General features: G+C 36.2%; 2 protein-coding genes across 2 annotated transcripts; one reads left to right on the top strand and one right to left on the bottom strand.

Moving 5' to 3' along the window:
• Positions 1 to 17: 17 nt before the first annotated feature.
• LOC148957302 (BOS complex subunit TMEM147-like) lies at positions 18 to 7,156 on the bottom strand. Its single transcript, XM_089115490.1, has 7 exons — positions 6,977 to 7,156; positions 5,255 to 5,324; positions 4,920 to 4,985; positions 3,044 to 3,149; positions 2,748 to 2,863; positions 1,920 to 2,041; positions 18 to 401 (listed from the first exon to the last, which is right to left on the bottom strand). The coding sequence occupies exons 1-7, from the start codon at positions 7,051 to 7,053 to the stop codon at positions 272 to 274; spliced, it is 687 nt and encodes a 228-aa protein (XP_088971616.1). The 5' UTR covers positions 7,054 to 7,156; the 3' UTR covers positions 18 to 271.
• A 50-nt stretch (positions 7,157 to 7,206) lies between these two features.
• LOC135684327 (uncharacterized) lies at positions 7,207 to 18,369 on the top strand. Its single transcript, XM_065199853.2, has 7 exons — positions 7,207 to 7,404; positions 10,042 to 10,135; positions 10,721 to 10,954; positions 12,262 to 12,394; positions 14,366 to 14,593; positions 15,239 to 16,449; positions 17,154 to 18,369. The coding sequence occupies exons 1-7, from the start codon at positions 7,208 to 7,210 to the stop codon at positions 17,193 to 17,195; spliced, it is 2,139 nt and encodes a 712-aa protein (XP_065055925.2). The 5' UTR covers position 7,207; the 3' UTR covers positions 17,196 to 18,369.
• The last annotated feature ends 25 nt before the right edge of the window (positions 18,370 to 18,394 follow it).

Here is an 18,394-nt window from a genome sequence, read left to right as displayed (position 1 = left end):
CATAGAATACTACATGCTTCAACCAGAACCTTTTCATATGACGCATTTCAAGACTGTTAGTTGCGAGAAAATACAAAACACTAGAGAGAAAAATGTTTTTCAATGTTCTTGATTATCAGAAGGTAGCTTCAATCTAAAACCGCAAGTAATTGTGATTACGTGGCTCTTCTCCATGCCCTTTTTCACTGTAAATGTAGATTTTGTCAGGCAGGATATTCCCAGTCTTCAGTGAATAGCAGTTTGTCGAGGCTTGCAGACCAAAATAGTCGTATTAGTATGTCTTAAATGTCTTGACGAGACCCAGGTACAACTGCAATGCCAAAGTACCCACTACTCCTGTATAAACTGCCTTGAGAGCTAGCAATGTCCAGGATGTAATGCCGAAAAGATAGCTGACCAATCTGAAAAAAAATATCCAAAAATGACAAAGTGACTTTATGAGAGCTTTCAAATTCAGTCCCACGCTAGGTCTACTCTTAGAAGGATAAGGGGGGGGGCTGGTTTCCGGCAATAAACAGTCCCAAAAATTTAATCCTATCAGTTGCTTTAAGCACCTAGGCCATCCTTAAGAGATTTTCAGTTAATTCTTAAAAAAGCTTGGTAGATGGCGGAGGTGAAGAGCCTTATTGAGTCACAGGAATATTCGTAAACTCTGGGAAAATGTGTGCTTTTTATATCAAAATCACCGTACCAATCAGAGTGTGACTCTACACTCAACACTGAAGATAGACTGCATAACTGACGTCATATCTAAACACAAAAAGCAACTAAAATGTATAGCTTAGGCGACTGGTACTTCTGATTGAATCAAATTCGTTTTGCGGCGACTAATTTCAAGAAAACATCGATTCTCCAACTTTGGTGATCGCCACATTTCTTAAAATCTGGTCAAAAGCAAGGAACGTCGTATTTTGAAGCCACTATCGATTCCTAAATATGAAGCACTTGAACACTTTATCATTACCGCTTACTAGGCTGCAAATTAATATTTGATAGGCTTCCACTTTTGCGTACGTAGTTTAATTGTGATAGATTTAGTCGTGTCCACAATTATGTAAAAAAATCGATCGAAACACAGAATTAATCAAACTTCAAGGTTACAACACCAGTGCCCAATTAGGCTTTAATTCTCAAAGCTACAGAACGCAGGTTAAAGTCACATGATCTAATTAAGTTTCAGTTTGAGATCAGTCACTTTCTTTAACGTAAAAAATTTCATTCCAAGTAAATGATCCATTAGGTTTACCGTCCATTGCTTCCTACGTATATCACCAAAATTCTATTAACTTGCAGTAACACAATAGAATGATGAATCAAGACCAGGTATTTGCAGTGGCTTGACTTTTAATAACTAGAGGGTCACAACTGTCAGGTTTACGATGGCTTTAAACTTATTGAAACATGAGTCCTAGCAAACTAAAATGACCGACACGATTTATGAAGTGGGGACATTCATGACGCGAAATCAATTAAATAAAGTAACCAATTCAGGGGAATTTCAGTTTAACCGTAAGAAAATATCAAATTCAAAATTTCTAGAGAGCTAAATCATAGCACAGGACCCCCTTTTGTGATAAGTACACTTTTAATCAATGCAAAGTTCATTTCTAGATGCTAATGTAAAAGGGGTTTTAAAGCATTTTTTGTAAGCTCCAAAACAGAGAAAAAACCTATTTGAAACTTTATTAACTTTGAGAGTTAATGAACAATGATAGAAATCACTAGAAATGTGCTTGAAAAAAGTTTACATAATCAAAAATGAATGACTTTAGCATTAAATAAGCAATGCATTCTGTTGCTTAATATCAGCTAAATAATTTCAAATGCGTGAATTTTCCATATGAGCAGTGATTTCTGACGCTATGTAGCCTTTACTTATAACATTATATTGCCAAAAACAAGAATATAAATTTACTCACTCCAAAACTAATGGCCTGTAAGATGCAAGACCAAGCAATAAAAACACAATAGGCAAGTAGGCTTTTTGTAGGTCTGTTCTATTGAGCAGCCAAATGAGTGTTGCAATACCAATGTAGTGTACCTTAAAAATGAATATCACATCATCACATCGGATATTCATAAAGATAGCAGAGCAAAGAAAATTGCTGGAAATGGTTACAATAACAAGATATATTGAATAATAACTAAAAATAATCAAATTAATTATGAATAGAAATGGAAAATATTAGAAAGTAACTTCAAATAACCAGAAAATGAAGTTCACTTTAATATAATAATATCTACTTTTGCTGGTTTTTTGTTTGTGATTTTAATAGGATTAGAAATATGTATGTGCATTGCATTAAATTATTATTTGTACCAAAATGATTAATAGTTGAACTATGTTTATACAAATCAACTGCCACAAATATCAATACACTATTGTTTAACTACAATATACTAAGTTCAACCCATGTTTTATACTTTATATGTTACTTTTTATAAGATATATTCAAACAGAAAAGAGTTCTGCAAAGAAGAAACACTGGTGATGGAAATATATGATTAAAACATTGAAATCAAAATGGTTTCACCCAGTTTAAAATATGTATCACAAGTTTCAGATTCCTACTTTAACTCAACAGTTATCATTTAAGAAATTTTTTATTTAAGAAGTAATCTTGAACACAATTATTAAAACAAAACACCAAACTAGCAAATTGTTAATGTACAAGGAAAAATACCACAACTACAGTAAATGACTTGTAGAGGAAGATGACAATCAAATACAAAATTTTTATTCATACCAGATTAACATTGCATTCTAAACTCATCTGTGTATATTTCCAATCAAATTCAATTCCTTTAGCACCAACCCAAAGTGGAACTAATTTTGTAGTCAAGAATTCAGCACTTGCCCATCCTAGAAAAACAAAGTTTCACATTATGGCAAATAATACATCTTAGCAAATTATCCAGGCAAAGTTGATAATGTAAAATAAATTAATTGTTTGCATTCATAAAAAAAAGATTAATACAAAATACTTTGCTATTTATAATTTATGAATTTTGATTCATTAGGTTGAAAAATAGTTATATATACCTAAACCAGCTACAAGAACTTTCAACTCTCCTCTTCCTGGAATTTTGCTCATTATCATATGGAAACCAACAAGATCAGCAAGATCCATTGTTGACTTCATTGTTTCCTGTGAAAAACATGAATAAAGTAAAACATCCATTAACAGACAAAAAAACAGAGAAAAATAGAAACAGCTTGCAGAAACATCTTCAGCCAAGGATTCCCTGCAACGGAAAATAATTTTGGCCCCACTGTTGTCCACAATCAGATAGCTTTGAAATTTTATGTGTCATTTAGAACGCACAGCAAAAAAGTGTAAACAAAAGACAATGTTTTTTTAAATTTCAAATTTCCAAGTTTTTTTAAATTTTGTCTAATTATAGTTAAAAAGAGCAATGAACTCTCAAAAGGAGTTTTTAGTGATTCCTAGGAAATAGAATTTATGATATGGTGATGTGGTACTATAGGAAAGTGTTAAGAATGTCATGGACAAATAGAGTCACAAATGAAGAAGTTTTAAAGAGAGTTTGAAAAAAAAGCACACTTATAAAGAAGATAAGAAAAAGACAGCTTGAATTATTTGGTCATGTCATGAGAAATGAAAACCTAGAATATCTTATTATCACCATAAAGATGGAAGGCAAGAGTAGCAGAGGGCATCAACAAATTACTCCATGAACAGCCTAAGTAGTTGGATAGTCAAGCAAATGCCGGAAAGAAAGCACAGGTGATGGTACAAGCCTTGATGACAGCTAGGAAAGAAAGAATACATTGGAAGACCATGATCACCAATGCCATTAAGCAGTCCTTGTAATATTAGGCATGCGATCGCACATGCGGTTTCCATTACTCCAATATTCTGTTACTCCGTTATTAAAACGATAACGTGGGTGTTTCCATTTCTCCATATTTGTCCGTTATCATTTCCTTAGCTTGAGTTCTTTTTGAAAGTGAGATTGAATGACTTCGTTTTTGAATGCCTCTGTCTTCGCTGTTCCCAATAAAATGATGTGTATTCATATGATTCCATTTTCGGATAACTTCACTTTGAACAGCCTTTTTGAATAACTTCAGTTTGGTATCAAATGACACCATTTTTGAGCGTATTGATGAAACTCAAATTTGAAAACAGATTCACTCGAATCTGTTCTCATACGGAAACGGAGTAATGGCAACAGAGCCTAAAAAACTTGTATCCTCTTTGTTAAACTATTTTGTTTTCAAGAAACTTCTTCTAAAATTCCATAAAACCTTTTTGGTTTTACGAAAACCTCATACGCTTTTTCAAGCAGTGATACACACATCCTTATACAAAGATGACATCAGGTCTTCATAAAAATCATAAGGTCTCAATTTTATTGATCGCATGTCATCGCACGCCTAAACTTCTCAAGGCGTGCAATTACCAGCATGCTGCCAAATTTAATATTACCAGGACTGATTAAGTAACATGGCACTTTCACAGACAGGCAGGAAACAAAAGGAAATACAGCTTCAATGGCCTGTTGATATGTGCAAACCTATCACAACTTTCAGCCTATAAGCTGACAGGTGACTCGACCTTCCAATACAAAGGATCACAATTTCCATCATGTGTTTATATGAAAAATGCTCAACGTGGCACAAACAATCTCCTGTTCTCAGCTTGCTAGATCTCACCTCTTGAGATGAAATTTTCCCGAAAACATAAAACTGGCTGGAAGGTTGGATGCAACTTTTATCAATGTGCATGCATTTACACTTTGTAATGAAAATGATCTGTTTTGTTATCTGGTAAACCTGAGATGTGGAATAAAAAGAAGCCAAAAGCTGGGAGGTGGGATATTATTTGAATGTAAACAAGAAAAAATTACCTCCCATATAAACAGGCCCTTAAAAAAGATTTTGAAATACTTACACCAATGATATCAATTTGATCCACAGGCACATCTGACATGGGAAAGAAACTTGCAAGAACTAACATCTAAAAATATAATGAAATGGAGAACTTCAAAACCAACATGATGATCAGCATCTGCTTATTAAACAATTTGGTGCATCAAATTTTAAGAAAATTATGCAATCTTATTTCAATGAAAGTGAACCATACATGGCATACACCTTTAAAATGTAAAAATTCAATATCTTAAAACATTCATAGCTAAACTAGAGAATTCATGTTTAACTGATAAAATCACATTTTCTACAATCTTAGTAGACAGATGAACGCAATAAAAATGCTAGATAATTAACCTTGCAAAGTTGTGTGATAAAATATGCTCCTCCTGCCTTCATACATTTCCAGAAAGAGCTATATTCTGATCTAAAATGGAGAATCGATGCTATGGCATTAAATCAAAAGAAAATTTGAGTGTATAGAAAATTGCTGTACCTACAGTTATTCTCTGACAATAAAAAATTAGTCAAACAATCACACTTCATAACTTGTGACTCCCAAATGGCTTAAAAATGACACATCTCTCTATGAATGCATGTAAAATCATAGGAATTATCGCTGTGGTGCAATCTGCCATATACTATGCCAATTCCTTTTTGTTCTTTTCTTATTAATTTTCTTTTCCGGCAACTCTGTCCACTATATTCATAAAGGGCTAAACTAAATCTAAAATTGCTAATAGAAACATTGTATCTTAATGAATTTATTTAATCATAAAGAACTGTTAATTTGGGAATAGTATATTAACACAAAGATCTTCTGCTAATCAAACTTATATGTACAGTTTACCTATTCATGATATTTTGAATAATTTACTGGTATCCTTCTAAAAAAAAACAAGGTTATTGTCCCGGATGGAAAAATTGCATATTCTAAGATCAGACATCAATATGTCTCATTCTGGATCGCTTGGGCTCCTACCTAACTCGCTATGTCTGTAGAATACAGCAGATTCAACAAGATCTCTGTGTGCAAGAGCAAGTATGCACTTTCATATAAGTGTACACTTAAATTACATACATTAGAGAATGAAACAATTCTAGAGCTTAAGGATATAAACCTAGAAGTGAAAACAAACAGAAAATAAGAATATGTAAACGACTGATAGTTTTTGCTATCAAACCAATGCAAGATTATGTTGGTCTTGAGGAAATTTAATTCTTCATTTGCCCTAAGAATAAAGGACACACCCATGTCATGGCCAAATATAAAAATGCCACAGTCTCAAAATGTGCAGGGACCCAGGCTGGAAAACTTGCATATACTCACAGCCACGCTGGACTTCTTGTGCGAGTACCTCAGGCCTCTAGTGACCCAAAATATATGTATATAATGTGCATCGTTGCTTGCAGCTCAAATGCTTCCACTTGCAGGACACATAATGTGCCAGTGGTCGCAGTGATGGGTTGGCAAAATAATACATGTTTGCCAATCTGGGCAGGGTAATTTTTAGTAAAAATATCACAGGTGTGCACCTGCCATACTCTGCAGTCAGGATGTCATTAACAAATATATTTAAGTCATATGCACATAGGAGGAGCATGAGCAACATTACTCACAGCTCAAAAGCCATCGCTTGGAGGTGGCAGCTGATAATGTGCTGTTGTTGCTGCTATGGGTAGACAAAATTGTGACATTTTCTAACCTTGATTTGTCAAATTCTGTCAGGGGCTAGATGATTGATAAAAAGATGCTTGGAGACTGGCGCACACATTATTTACGTGCATACCCTATGGCCAGACACAATGTGATATATGGGTAAGAAACCTGGAGGGGACTAATGGTTCGCCTTGGCCTGGGTTCAAATCATCTAGTTCTCAATTGGCTCTCTTTTGCATACATGTTGATAACCTCCCACTCTGGTCTGGTCTATCTGTCAGTATTTGGTAGATGTAGATAGATGCAGATTTTGAGATGACTTCTTAATTGACTTTGTGAAAAAGGCAAAATTTTTGAAGAGTATTATATTAAGATTATCATATCACCACATCTTTATGCTCTTTGCAAGTCATACTTACAATCCTGATGACCAGTACAAAATGAAATATGGTCCACAGCTAAGTGCCAAGCAGTTTCCAAAGTGAAACAACGTCATTTTTTAAGACTTTTAAAACGTGGTCGATTTTGACTGTTATGAGAATCTTTTCTTAGGCCACAGCTGCATACAACTTGGCTGACCCGACGTCACTGTGCCTCGTATTCGGCAAATTTGCGCAATCTTGTGCTCCCACGCAGGCAGTGAAGTTCCAATGTCTAACTTTGTGGGCTCGTCACACAGATGCAAAATGGCGAACAGGAAAAAGCAGGAGGATAAACATCTCAAGATACTACGGGAACTTGTAGGACAGCCTCCAAATAAAAAATGTTTCGATTGTGGTCAACGAGGGCCTACCTATGTTAATATGACTATAGGAGCTTTTGTTTGCACTTCATGTAGCGGGTTGCTGTAAGTACAGTACAAATACTTGTCAAATACCTAACAACCTTTGACTCACTCACTTCCTAAATCATTCCTTCCCGGGGCTAGGCCATTTTCGGGCTAAATTGTTTTGTCACCCAGAGTAAAATTTTCTGGTTAATATTGTAAGGTGGCGTTAAGCAAGTATTTTGTGCAGTGGTATTTTTAAAAAAAGGCCCCGGCTGCCTTTTTTGAAGCGCTAAAGGAAGATTCCCAGATTTCGTCATCATAGTAGAAATACTAGGTTTGAATTTGTGAGGGCATCTGTTGCACCAATATTCGACAATATCGAAGGTATTCGAAAGTAGATATATGCAATAATTTTTCCAGTTGTTGCGTGATCTTCATTTTTTTGTTAATTTTAGCAGAGTTTTGAGAGGCCTACGCCAAATTTGTGCCAGTAAATGAGATTATAGATTGTCAAGGTTAAAGAGCATAGTTCTTTTCATTGAATCTTTGCAATATGACTGAACGCATGAACCAAATAACCAAGGTGATGGTATTTTGCACAAATACTTCACCAATAAAATTGTCATTGGTTTTATGAATACAAAGGCCAAATTAAAGAAAAATGTTTGATAAATTAAGGACATGTGAAAACTTGTACGAGGAGCTTCAAATGTCACTTTTGAGGACTAGTTCCCAGTTCCACTATACCCTTTTCATTTCCAGGGTAGCGAATAGCAAGCCTTATGAAAGATAAGTCTTTCAAATTTTAATTGGTTTGGCAACCACATTTGAAACATCTTGTCATATTGCACTGGACAATGAGTAGGAACAGTAGCATAGGGAGGAAGTCAAGGGGGGGGGGCAGCTGCTCAGTGCTCAGAAAGTTTGTATCTGAGAAAAGTGCAAATCTGCAATAAAATTAGTACCTCAGGAGGGGGAGGGGGTGATATTTTCAGAGAAAGGTAAAATGTTTTAAACAATCGCAAGAAAACAACTGCAGTGAATATTCTGAAATGTATTTTATGCTAATCTTATGGTTGTTGTCACAAAAATTTTCTGCTTGCGGAGGAGCTTTGTGTGTCCCTATTAGGAGTGTTTCTCAGTTCCTTCACATTCTTTAGTCATTCTTGATAACATAAATAAATATGATTATGCTGAAATGCTTGAATCTTTAATAGCTAGATACTGAAATGCTTGTCAAGAGTTTGCCCCTAGGAAAATTGACTTAGTTTCAAGTATTTGAATGCAGTTTATTATTTTTAGATATTTGCTTACAACTTTGAAATGACAGATTTTGTGCTTAGAGAATCCTCACCTGTACATAGAGCTTCCTTGCTTGACCTGATATGCTTGCAAGAAGAAATTTGTGCACTTTGTTGCAAACAGGACAAATTCCCAGCACTGTGTATAATTTTTGATACAGTTTTCCCTTTAATAAAGTGTTGGTTGAGGGTGGCTATGTTAAATTGAATATCAATGAATAATGTTTTTCAGAGATTTGATGGTGATTTTTTAAAATGTGCTTGCAGATTTTATTTGGTTGCAGGATTTGCATCTTGGCAAGGCCAGTTGCTAGGGTTAGGGGGTAAAAATAACTTCCTGATTGTCAGGATAATTAAGTCAGATTATTATGTGATAAATTTTAATGTAACAGTGACAAATCTTGACAACTTTTTGACTGTTTGTGAGCTTTATTCTACAAATGAATTGATTGATTAGTTAATTGTTCAATGTTTCTCAGTTTAAAGCAGGGGTGTCCAACATATGGCCTGCAAGGGCACATTCTATGACCATTGTTAAGACCATAACTTTTTAATAATTTGCCCTCTTTGCTATGCCTATTGAGTGTCATTTACTATAATGATTTTATATATTATCTCATTAGGCATACCTTTATAATTATTAGGCATACTTTCTCATCATTAGCTAACTGATTTAATCTGAAACTCAGATTTTTTCTCTTATGAAGCTAAACTAGTCACAACCGTAATAGAAACTTACAGACAAACATTTACATGACATTCTTTACAAGTCAACCACCAGTTTAATGTGTGATGTGAATAAACTTCTGAAAACAGAAGATGTAACATTTATATTGATAATTTTTTCTTACAATTGTTTATGTAACTTTTCATTTGATTTTTCATGTAATCCATTTACTGTTCACAAAAAAATTTGCCAGTAATTTACATGGTTATCCATCTTGCCCACCTGTGACATAAGGTTTTGTCTTTGGCTCAGAAATTTAGTTGGACCACCTTGGTCCAAAGCATTTAAAATGACATTAAGCTAATGATTTGATTGATGTTTTGATTCTCAGGAGTTTTTACACTGGAATCTTTCAGTTAATTGCTGTATTTCCTTGAAAATTTGCTGACCTTCGAAAATAAGCTGATTCGAAAATGAGCAAAAAATGTTAGAAAATACAGGAAAAATAGGCCGACCTTGAAAATGAGCCAAGACACAGTGAAGCCATTGCATTCCTTTAAGACACACTCCTTTAAGACAGTCAAACATACGTTTGAGTCAAATCATTTAAATTTACTGGCAAATTGTTTGAAAAATTTGTTCAAATATTTTTTTCTCTTTTCAGAAAATACTTTGAAAATAAGCCCATTCAAAAGTAGGGTTAAATTAAAGTTAAATTAAAGTTAACTGTGAATTTTTACATTTTAGGAGAGGGCTTAATCCACCGCATAGAATAAAATCAATATCGATGGCTACTTTTTCTGCCACTGAAATAGAATTTCTTCAAATGCATGGCAATGAGGTCTGTTGGTGTTACTGTTTTTTCAATTTTCCAAATCTGGGAAACATTTTGCATGCATGGTTCAAAGCATGCCATATTTGGTAATCATTTCCTGACATGAATCAATGATCTATGTTTTGTTCATGTTTTCTTTCAAACTTGCTTGATTTTGTAATATTTTGGTAATCTGAAAAGAGTAAAAGAAATATAAAGATTATATACTGTAGAATACTGTTGTTTCCTTTAACTTGCAAACTGTTGTACTCATCAGGATGAGAAATATCAGAATTTTTCTAGTTAATTATAGTTTTGAATTTTAAAATTACATTTCTAAGTGTTAATTTTTCAATTTTAAACAATGTTTAGGAAAGTTGTCATAATGTCTATCCTGTTGTGCCTATTTGACCACTGGTGATGCATCTAATTGTCCAGCATCTAATTGTCCAACAGTATTAGTTCTTATTTTGCTTTTGCTTGCTTCAGCCAAGCACAACATGAACTTTGTTTTACGCAAACTTTTGTGCTTTTTATTGTTTATTGTCTGTCAAAACATATTTTGGTGATAATTTTTAACTTCACCTTAAAAGTTTTATTACTGATTGACAGGTCTGTAGAAGTAAATGGCTAGCACTTTGTGATTCAACTCATCATGCAGAACCAGAATCTAAAGATGAACAAAAAGTGAAGGATTATCTTGTCAAAAAATATGAAAGAAAAGTTTGGTACAGTAGCCAACCAAAACAAAAAGCTGCACCACAGAGCCTTCCAGAAGTGAAACCATTAAAGAACCTGGTTGGAGAGAAAGTTGATGATATTCCTGTTAGCACATCTATTGGAACTGTATGTATTGAAGGGGGGGTTTTAAACCAGGCCTGGCCGTTTGAATTTTTGTTAGTGAGATGTTAATTGCTCCCTGATCTGCTTAGGCGAGCTAAATCAGTAACACATAGAATGTACTTCAAAGGCAGTCGGCAGATGGCTTAAGTCCCTTTAGTATCTGTTGATTGCCTTTAGAAAGCCTTGATGTCAAGGAGTATGCTGTTTTACCTCTTTCAATTTATATATGCTTAAACCGTAGCTCGGGCACCCCTTTGCTTAAAGAATTTAAAAGAACAGATTCTTTCAGTTTCGTGTCAAGCTTGCACAACGCAAAAATAGCAATTTTCTTACCAAAGAAGCTTTTTGTCACTATTCATAATGTAAAACGTCAAGAGTATAAAGTGAAAACGAACTCTTTCTGTCTAGACAATACCGGCCTTTTCATGGATTCTAAAACTGCTAGAAAGAATAACGATCAGGCTTTACCAATAATCTGAAACATGTCGCCATTATAGTTTTTAGTGCAGATCGATAGTGGAATTGCATGTTTTAGTTGTCTTCTTGATCTGCAAGACTGAGTAGGCGATTCTCTTTAAGGGAGAGTTTTGTTGCTGGAAGGGACCTGCTGTTTTATTTCTATCCCCCAATCGACAATTCTTAGCAATTTCTGCGACCTTCCTACCAAGAGTATGCCTGTTTTCATAAGATTGAAAGGTTGTAAGCTCTGCAAATTTACCTTTCACTTCACTATTATTTTCTAAATTGATTGAAGTTCGTGGCTATCACAACAATTACAAAAAATGCAGCGACAGGAGAAATCGCTTATACGAAAGTAAACCAATTAACCCTCGTAAGTTTTACAGGGTTCTGTGACTATGAAAAGGGCAAATAAATGGACATTTTTGCGGAGCGATTTTTCCTTCATGTTCTGTTTAGGAGTGTAATTCACCGCTCGCCTTAAATTGCGAGGGGAGCGTGAGCTGTCGCTCGCTTCAAACGGCCAGGCCTAGATTTTTATAGTTTAAACGTGGTAATTTTGATATGCTCTTCCATCTGACATGATCTGACAGCTTACGATCTTTATGCAGTAATTTTAGCTGTAACAAAAAGGCATCTATTTGTAAACAGTTTTGGTAGGTAAATGATATGGGAAGTCAGCAATCAACGAAATTGGAATGAATGACATAAACGTTTAGACATAAAAGAAATTGAAAATAGACATGAAAGTCCTGCCTAGTTATACGATCATAATTTTGTGACCTTATGCCAGTGATGATAGTCAGATTAATAAACTGCAAGAGTAAACACTTTAAAATTTTATTTTCTAGCCAACTCATCAGAGTCATCAACCACCTATTGCAATACCTCGTGATCCACCAAAGAAAAGTGTTCCAACTTCAGGATTTGATCTTCTTGGAGATCTCGGTAGTGACCCATTTGGAACAAGTACAGGTTCTCAAAGTATGTCTAGATAATTTCTTAAGATAACAAGAGGACACTTTCATTTTTCTGCAATTTCTTATAAGACCTTCGCTTACATGAAAATCATTACCAACTATAGTTGCAAAATCATATTATTCAAGTTCAAAAGTTGGCAACCCCATGATTTGACTACCTGCCTAAATTATCAATGATGCTGCTAGATTCTTTCCACCTCCTCTCTTACAATGTTGAAAGTGTTTATAAACTTCAAAACGTCAGACAAAACACATGGGAAGGACAATAGTCACAACAACAGAACATTCTTCAGCACCGTGTTGAACGTGAAAAATCTTTGTGGAATTTCAGAGTTTCAGCCACCAGTCACCAAAATTATTACTTTTACCAAATCTGGTCGTTGCTTGCTTTGTCTCAAATTTTGACCAAGCGCCACTGTTCCATTTAATGTGATGCAACTCAGGTAGGGCCTGCCCTGATTACAGAAGAAACATTTTTGTAGTTTGGAAGCTGTCCCACATTCTTGTATAGCATCCAAGGATAAATGCATATGAAGGGGCTAAGCTTGTTCTCGCTGTTTTCTAAGATGGCTTTTTATCTCTACAACCACACCACATTGACCCTTTCCATTCATAGTCCCCGCTGCATCAGATATGCCTACCTATAGTGCAGTCGTTGAAGTGATGAACCAGGAACAAATTAGTAGAAAAGCAAAAGGTACATCATTTTACGTAGAATTTTTTCCTCTATAACGTATCCAAAATCGCCTAAAATCCAATTTGAGGAAACATTTCTCTAGAACTTTTAAAAACATGAGCTTTTTGACCATATGCACAATATCATCTGCCAAGAGATTCTGCAAAATATGAATAGCTTGTAACAATTCAAGGCGTCGATTCTGAATTTGGAAGCTAAACACATATGCGAGTGGACAATTGAGAAAAAATTGAGGGGGCCTGCACCACGGAGAGGCCGAAGGGGCCGGAGAGGCCATGGCCCCCTACTTTTTTGGTAAGCAAAAATATTTCCATGTCCTGTTTTGAAGCCCTAAATTCAAGTTCAATGTATAGAGCTTGGCCACTGGCCCCTTCACTTAAAATTCGTGACGTGGGTCCTGAGTATAGGCTGCCATATTTGATCCAGAGAGTGCCAGTTTCTAGAAAGTGAGCCGTTCATTTGTACCAATTATCTGGAAATAATGATCTGTGTTGATATCGAAGTCACAAAAGGACATTACATTTTTTGCTGATATGTCCCCAAATACCCAAAATAGCCCCTCCCACGAGTAAATTGCGAGTAAAATAAATAAAGTGTCCCTCGCTTATGGTGCATTAATGAATTTAATATTTTGGCATTCAAAAACTGCCTGCCGGTTATAAAATTCCCGCCCATGTTTTTAAGGAAATCAGAAAATAACTGATTTCTTCCTTTATTAGCCCTCTTTTTTCAGGCCTAGAATAGGAAAATTTTTCCTTACGTAAATCTACAATTTCATAAGAAAAACAGATTTCTTTCTTTTCTGTACAGATGCCCTCAGTTGTGCTACAAGTATTTGATTATCAAATGTGGCCTCGTATATCATATAAACCTCTTTAAAACTTTTTCCCAACGGTCGATTTTCGGCGATTTTGAGTATGTTATAGAGGAAAACATTCTGCACTGGATGGTGGAAAATTCTCTTTTCTACCATTTTTTCCCGGTTGACCTTGAATTGAACGCTCCACGACCTCACTACTAGAGCATAAGCTCCTGAAAAAGCCTAGCTTTTTGCTTATAATTAATATATTATGTTATTATTTAGATAAAGGTGCACTAGGTCTTTAAAAAGATGAGTTTTGGTGCATATGAAGCTCTATTTCCGACACTTATTGGATTACAAAACACTGAAAAATGACCCAGTGCTGATCAAAATTATAACCATTGTTAGAGAATAGTCAAAATATTGATTAGTAATCTGATTTGTAATCTAATATTAATTTTTCACCAATTTGCCAGATTCTACTCAAGGCTTCGCAGCTTTCGACCAAGCGCCTTCACAGGAGCCCTTTGGATCACAGTCATCTTCGTTCGCCAATTTTTCGCAGCCTCCTGGAGCCACCCCAGCGACAGACCCATTCGGACCGCCAGCAGCTGCCTCCTCCTCTTTGTCTTTTGATGCATTTGGTCAAAGCTCGACACAACAATCCACAAAAGCATCTAATGGTTTTCCAGATTTTTCTAAAGGTAATTTGTAAATACTTGCTCAAAAGAAAGACAATATAGAATTTGTGATAAAGAGTTTGTATAAACTGTGCAACGCAACGACAAAAATCTTAAATTGCCATTTTTGCCTATATTTGGAACGCTTCACGAATTTTTTAAAAGTAGAATTAAATGATAAAAATATTTCGTCCCAGCAAACATGGGCTCACTAGATTGACTGTCATATAATGCGGATTACTATGGGCTAGTTGTTGCAGAGTGCTTGATTCTGCGATGGCAGAGCTGTAGACTCTTGCCATGTAAAGCAATTTTGAACCGTCTTTTTTTAAACCCATTTTCTTTACACTATGGGATGTCTATCACATGAAACATGTGAATGCATTCACATGGAATTACGGCCATGTATATAAGCGTTTTGAACAGATGAAGTCTGATTTTCTTTGGTAATCAGAGTTTCTTATAGATTTTAGTGTTCTGTATTTTGAAGATAGTATTCTGTAGGCATTTATCTACGATGTTTTATACCAGACCACAATGTCTGAATTTCAGTCTCACAATGCATTGCCAGTTATGGATCCAGTTGCCGGACAATCTATTTGATTGCATAAATGTTCAATCCTCGTTTTAGGTTAATAAAATTCACTGCAATAACTTTTTAATTTTTAGGCGGACAATCTGCCTCAGATCCCTACAAAGCATTGTCAGAACTTGATGACGTTTTTCGAACGAGCAACACTCAAAGCGTCTTCAGCTCATCGACGACCGGTCAGAATGCACTGGGAATCACTGCTAACCAGCACCCCAATCCCTTCATGAGCCCGGCTACTGGAACCAGTGGTATAGCCATGTTTCAACAGCAGCAGCAAATGGCCCAAAATCCCTTCGATACAAAAGGTGCCAATTCGCAAAACCAGTCGGGTGGTTGGGGTACACCCCTTTCAACGCAACAGGCAAAACAAGGGGGGTTTCCTGTGTCAGAAATGCCTGTGGGTAGCGGCAGTATGGCGTTTTCCAGCAGTCAGGGTGGATTTGGTGGAACAAATACCGGCTTTAGTAACACTCAGTCAGGATTTGGAACAGCATCAGGTCAATTCATGACTAACCAACAGAGTATGTTTGGAGCTGTGCAACAAGGAACCCCTCAGGGGCAACAGCAGAACGTGGCCGGACAGTCGCAAGGCTTTGGAGGTCAGCAAAATACCTTTAGGGACAAAACGCAAGCATTTGGGAGGCCCCAACAGAATGCGTTCGGAAATGCTCAACAGCAACCCTTTGGAGGGGGACAACAAAATGCATTTGGAGGCAAGCAGCAAGGTCCCTTTGGTGTACAACAGCAACAACAAACACCTTACAGCACAGGACAGTCTTTAAGCGGGCAACAAGGTGGAGCACAGTTCTTTGGCGCACAACAAGGTTTTGGTGGACAACAGGGTTTTGGTGGACAACAAGGTTTTGGTGGACAAGGTTTTAGCGGACAACAAGGTTTTAGCGGCCAGCAAGCTTTTAGCGGACAGCAAGGAGGACCTTTTGGGTCAAACCAAGGACAGCAAGTTCAAGGGCGCCCGGCTGCGGGCGGAGGACAGCAAACATTTGTAGGGCAACAACCATTTGGGGGCCAGTCGCAAGGATTCGGAGCTCAGCAGCAAGCGTTTGGAGGCCAACAACAAGGGTTTGGGGGCCAACAACAGGCGTTTGCGGGCCAACAACAAGGGTTTGGGGGCCAACAACAAGGGTTTGGGGGCCAACAACAAGCTTTTGGTAATCAACAGCAGTTTGGTGGTGACAGTGCTGGTTTATTTGGGGTGCAACAGCCTCAGCAAAAGCAATTTGGAACTTGGAACCCGTCAAGTAATGCAGGCGCAGGCTCATTTGGAATGGTGAGAAAAGCTCTTAGCAGTATTATGTAAATTGTGTTGTCAGTCAGACGCCTTCTTTTGTTTTCTCACATTTCTCACATCACTCGTTAAATTTAATATCTTGGTACTGTTGAAATTGTGGCGCTCTGAATGGAATAAGAGCACAAGCAATTAGGCGGTTTTGTATCTTGTGACGTATTTTTGTGTTGAAGAAATGTTAGTTTTGTTGGTTGGAAGCACGATTTGAAATCTAGTATATGGAAGATGCAAATTTGAGAAGATTTATAGAGTTGCTCGTAATATCCAAAATGAAATAATAACAAAGCCTGTTTCGTGAATAGCCCACTCTTCAGGAGAGTGAGTTATTCAAATCGTGCATAATTTACTCTTCTCCTGAAGAATGAGTTATTCACGAAACAGGCTTGTAGAGATAAAACATGTAGTTTTATTTTCTCCAACTCTATGCTATATTACGCTCTACGTGCAAATGTATTGTGCACTGTGCTACGGAACTCTCAGCAGACGAATTTCTATATTTAAATATATCTCTTATTCATATTTCAATCTCTTTAACATATGTGTACGATTTTGGGTAATCTCATCAAACGCTTTTTGGAATTGAATGCCACGACAGAATGAGTCTTTAGTTCCCTTTCTAGAACGTTAAACGTTCGGTATTCTAACTTTTCATTTCATTTTATTCCTTTCAACTTTTCCATCTTCAGCCAAGTATGAACCAGCAAAAATCAACCAACCCCTTCATGTGAACTATGGCACGTGGACACTACAATTAACGGCCTGTGGCTGTGAAGCTTCTGTTTCAAAGATGGTGTTTACTTCTTCGGATGAATGTGTAAGAATTATCAATGGTCTAACTCATTGTTTATTTTAAGCATAGCAACGAGCAAAACTGGTAGCAAAAGCCTAACATGAAAACGAGCTATTGTCTGGGTCCTGTCAAAGATTGTCTGGCATCAAGTTATGTCTCAACCCTATTCATATCTGACTGCGTTTCGAATATGCGTATTATTAAAGCCGGATGATAGAAAAAGCTTGATAAAACAGCTATAAATACACTTGCAATTGGAAAATGTTATTTCAAGGTAGAAACGGCTGGCAACGCTTTTAGAAAATATATTGGCTTATAGAATCGCTCTTAATGTTCAGAAGCAACAGAATAGACCTTTAGATTGGCTTCGATATACGATGATACTATAAGTCTAGAAAAGGGTAGGGCCGTTTTATTATGTAAATCAAATGGCAGGATGTGATTCAAATCTAGCTATAGTATTCCCAATTGAGAAAAATACGACTGTATTTCATGTAAAAATTTACTGAAATGTCTTAGGTCTTTGTGAATTTTTCCAGGCTAGCTTGTTGGCTTAACTATGATAACACGTTAAGCAGTCATTTCAGTAATCATTGGCTTGTTATTTGTTAAATGCTGCCACCCAGTCAGTCAATCTAGAATCCCCTTATCTTCGTTCTAATGATTTGTTTAAAGAGTGATTCTACTGTTAATTTCAATAACTATTGACGATATTTGTTAATACCCCATCTGGCTGCAATATTCATTTTGAATTATCAAGACCGTGTATCTTAATCTTGCGCCAATGTATCTTTTCCCCTTACTTTCTGTTAGTCTATCAGAATCGTTTTTGTACATTTTCCATTTCTTTGGCCCTCAAAGAAGCTTAATAGTAATTATCTCGGTAGAAATTAACGACCCAGGGGCGTAGTTGGATCTAAATTTTTCTGCGAATTTCCGAATTAGAATTTCAAACCAATCTGGTGCCTTAAGGGGTATAGCCCCCTGCCCCCGCCATTGCGCTCCTGTAGCAGTGTTGTATCGAGACAATATGTATCTGTGAAAACCATTTTGCAGTTTAGAATGTGTATCTTTTGGTAATTTCTTGTAGAAGTGTTTAGTTGTTCTTGTAACTTAATTGTTTCTGTGTTGTTTTAA

Source organism: Rhopilema esculentum, unplaced genomic scaffold, assembly GCF_057945365.1.
Source record: "Rhopilema esculentum isolate cy_ngs unplaced genomic scaffold, ASM5794536v1 HiC_scaffold_34, whole genome shotgun sequence".
In the NCBI taxonomy this organism is placed as follows: Eukaryota; Metazoa; Cnidaria; class Scyphozoa; order Rhizostomeae; family Rhizostomatidae; genus Rhopilema; species Rhopilema esculentum.
The sequence above is the reverse complement of the archived record's forward strand: the minus strand, read 5'-3'. Positions and strand labels throughout refer to the sequence as shown.

Excerpts from the sequence above, each read along its gene's own strand:
- LOC148957302 (XM_089115490.1), bottom strand. The coding sequence starts at position 7,053 with ATGACGTTGTTTCACTTTGGAAACTGCTTGGCACTTAGCTGTGGACCA. Across the intron at positions 4,986-5,254 it reads TTATCACACAACTTTGCAAG|ATGTTAGTTCTTGCAAGTTT; the intron begins GTTAATTATCTA and ends TTATATTTTTAG. Across the intron at positions 2,864-3,043 it reads AGTTCTTGTAGCTGGTTTAG|GATGGGCAAGTGCTGAATTC; the intron begins GTATATATAACT and ends TTGTTTTTCTAG.
- LOC135684327 (XM_065199853.2), top strand. The coding sequence starts at position 7,208 with ATGTCTAACTTTGTGGGCTCGTCACACAGATGCAAAATGGCGAACAGG. Across the intron at positions 14,594-15,238 it reads TTTTCCAGATTTTTCTAAAG|GCGGACAATCTGCCTCAGAT; the intron begins GTAATTTGTAAA and ends TTTAATTTTTAG. Across the intron at positions 16,450-17,153 it reads GCGCAGGCTCATTTGGAATG|CCAAGTATGAACCAGCAAAA; the intron begins GTGAGAAAAGCT and ends TTCCATCTTCAG.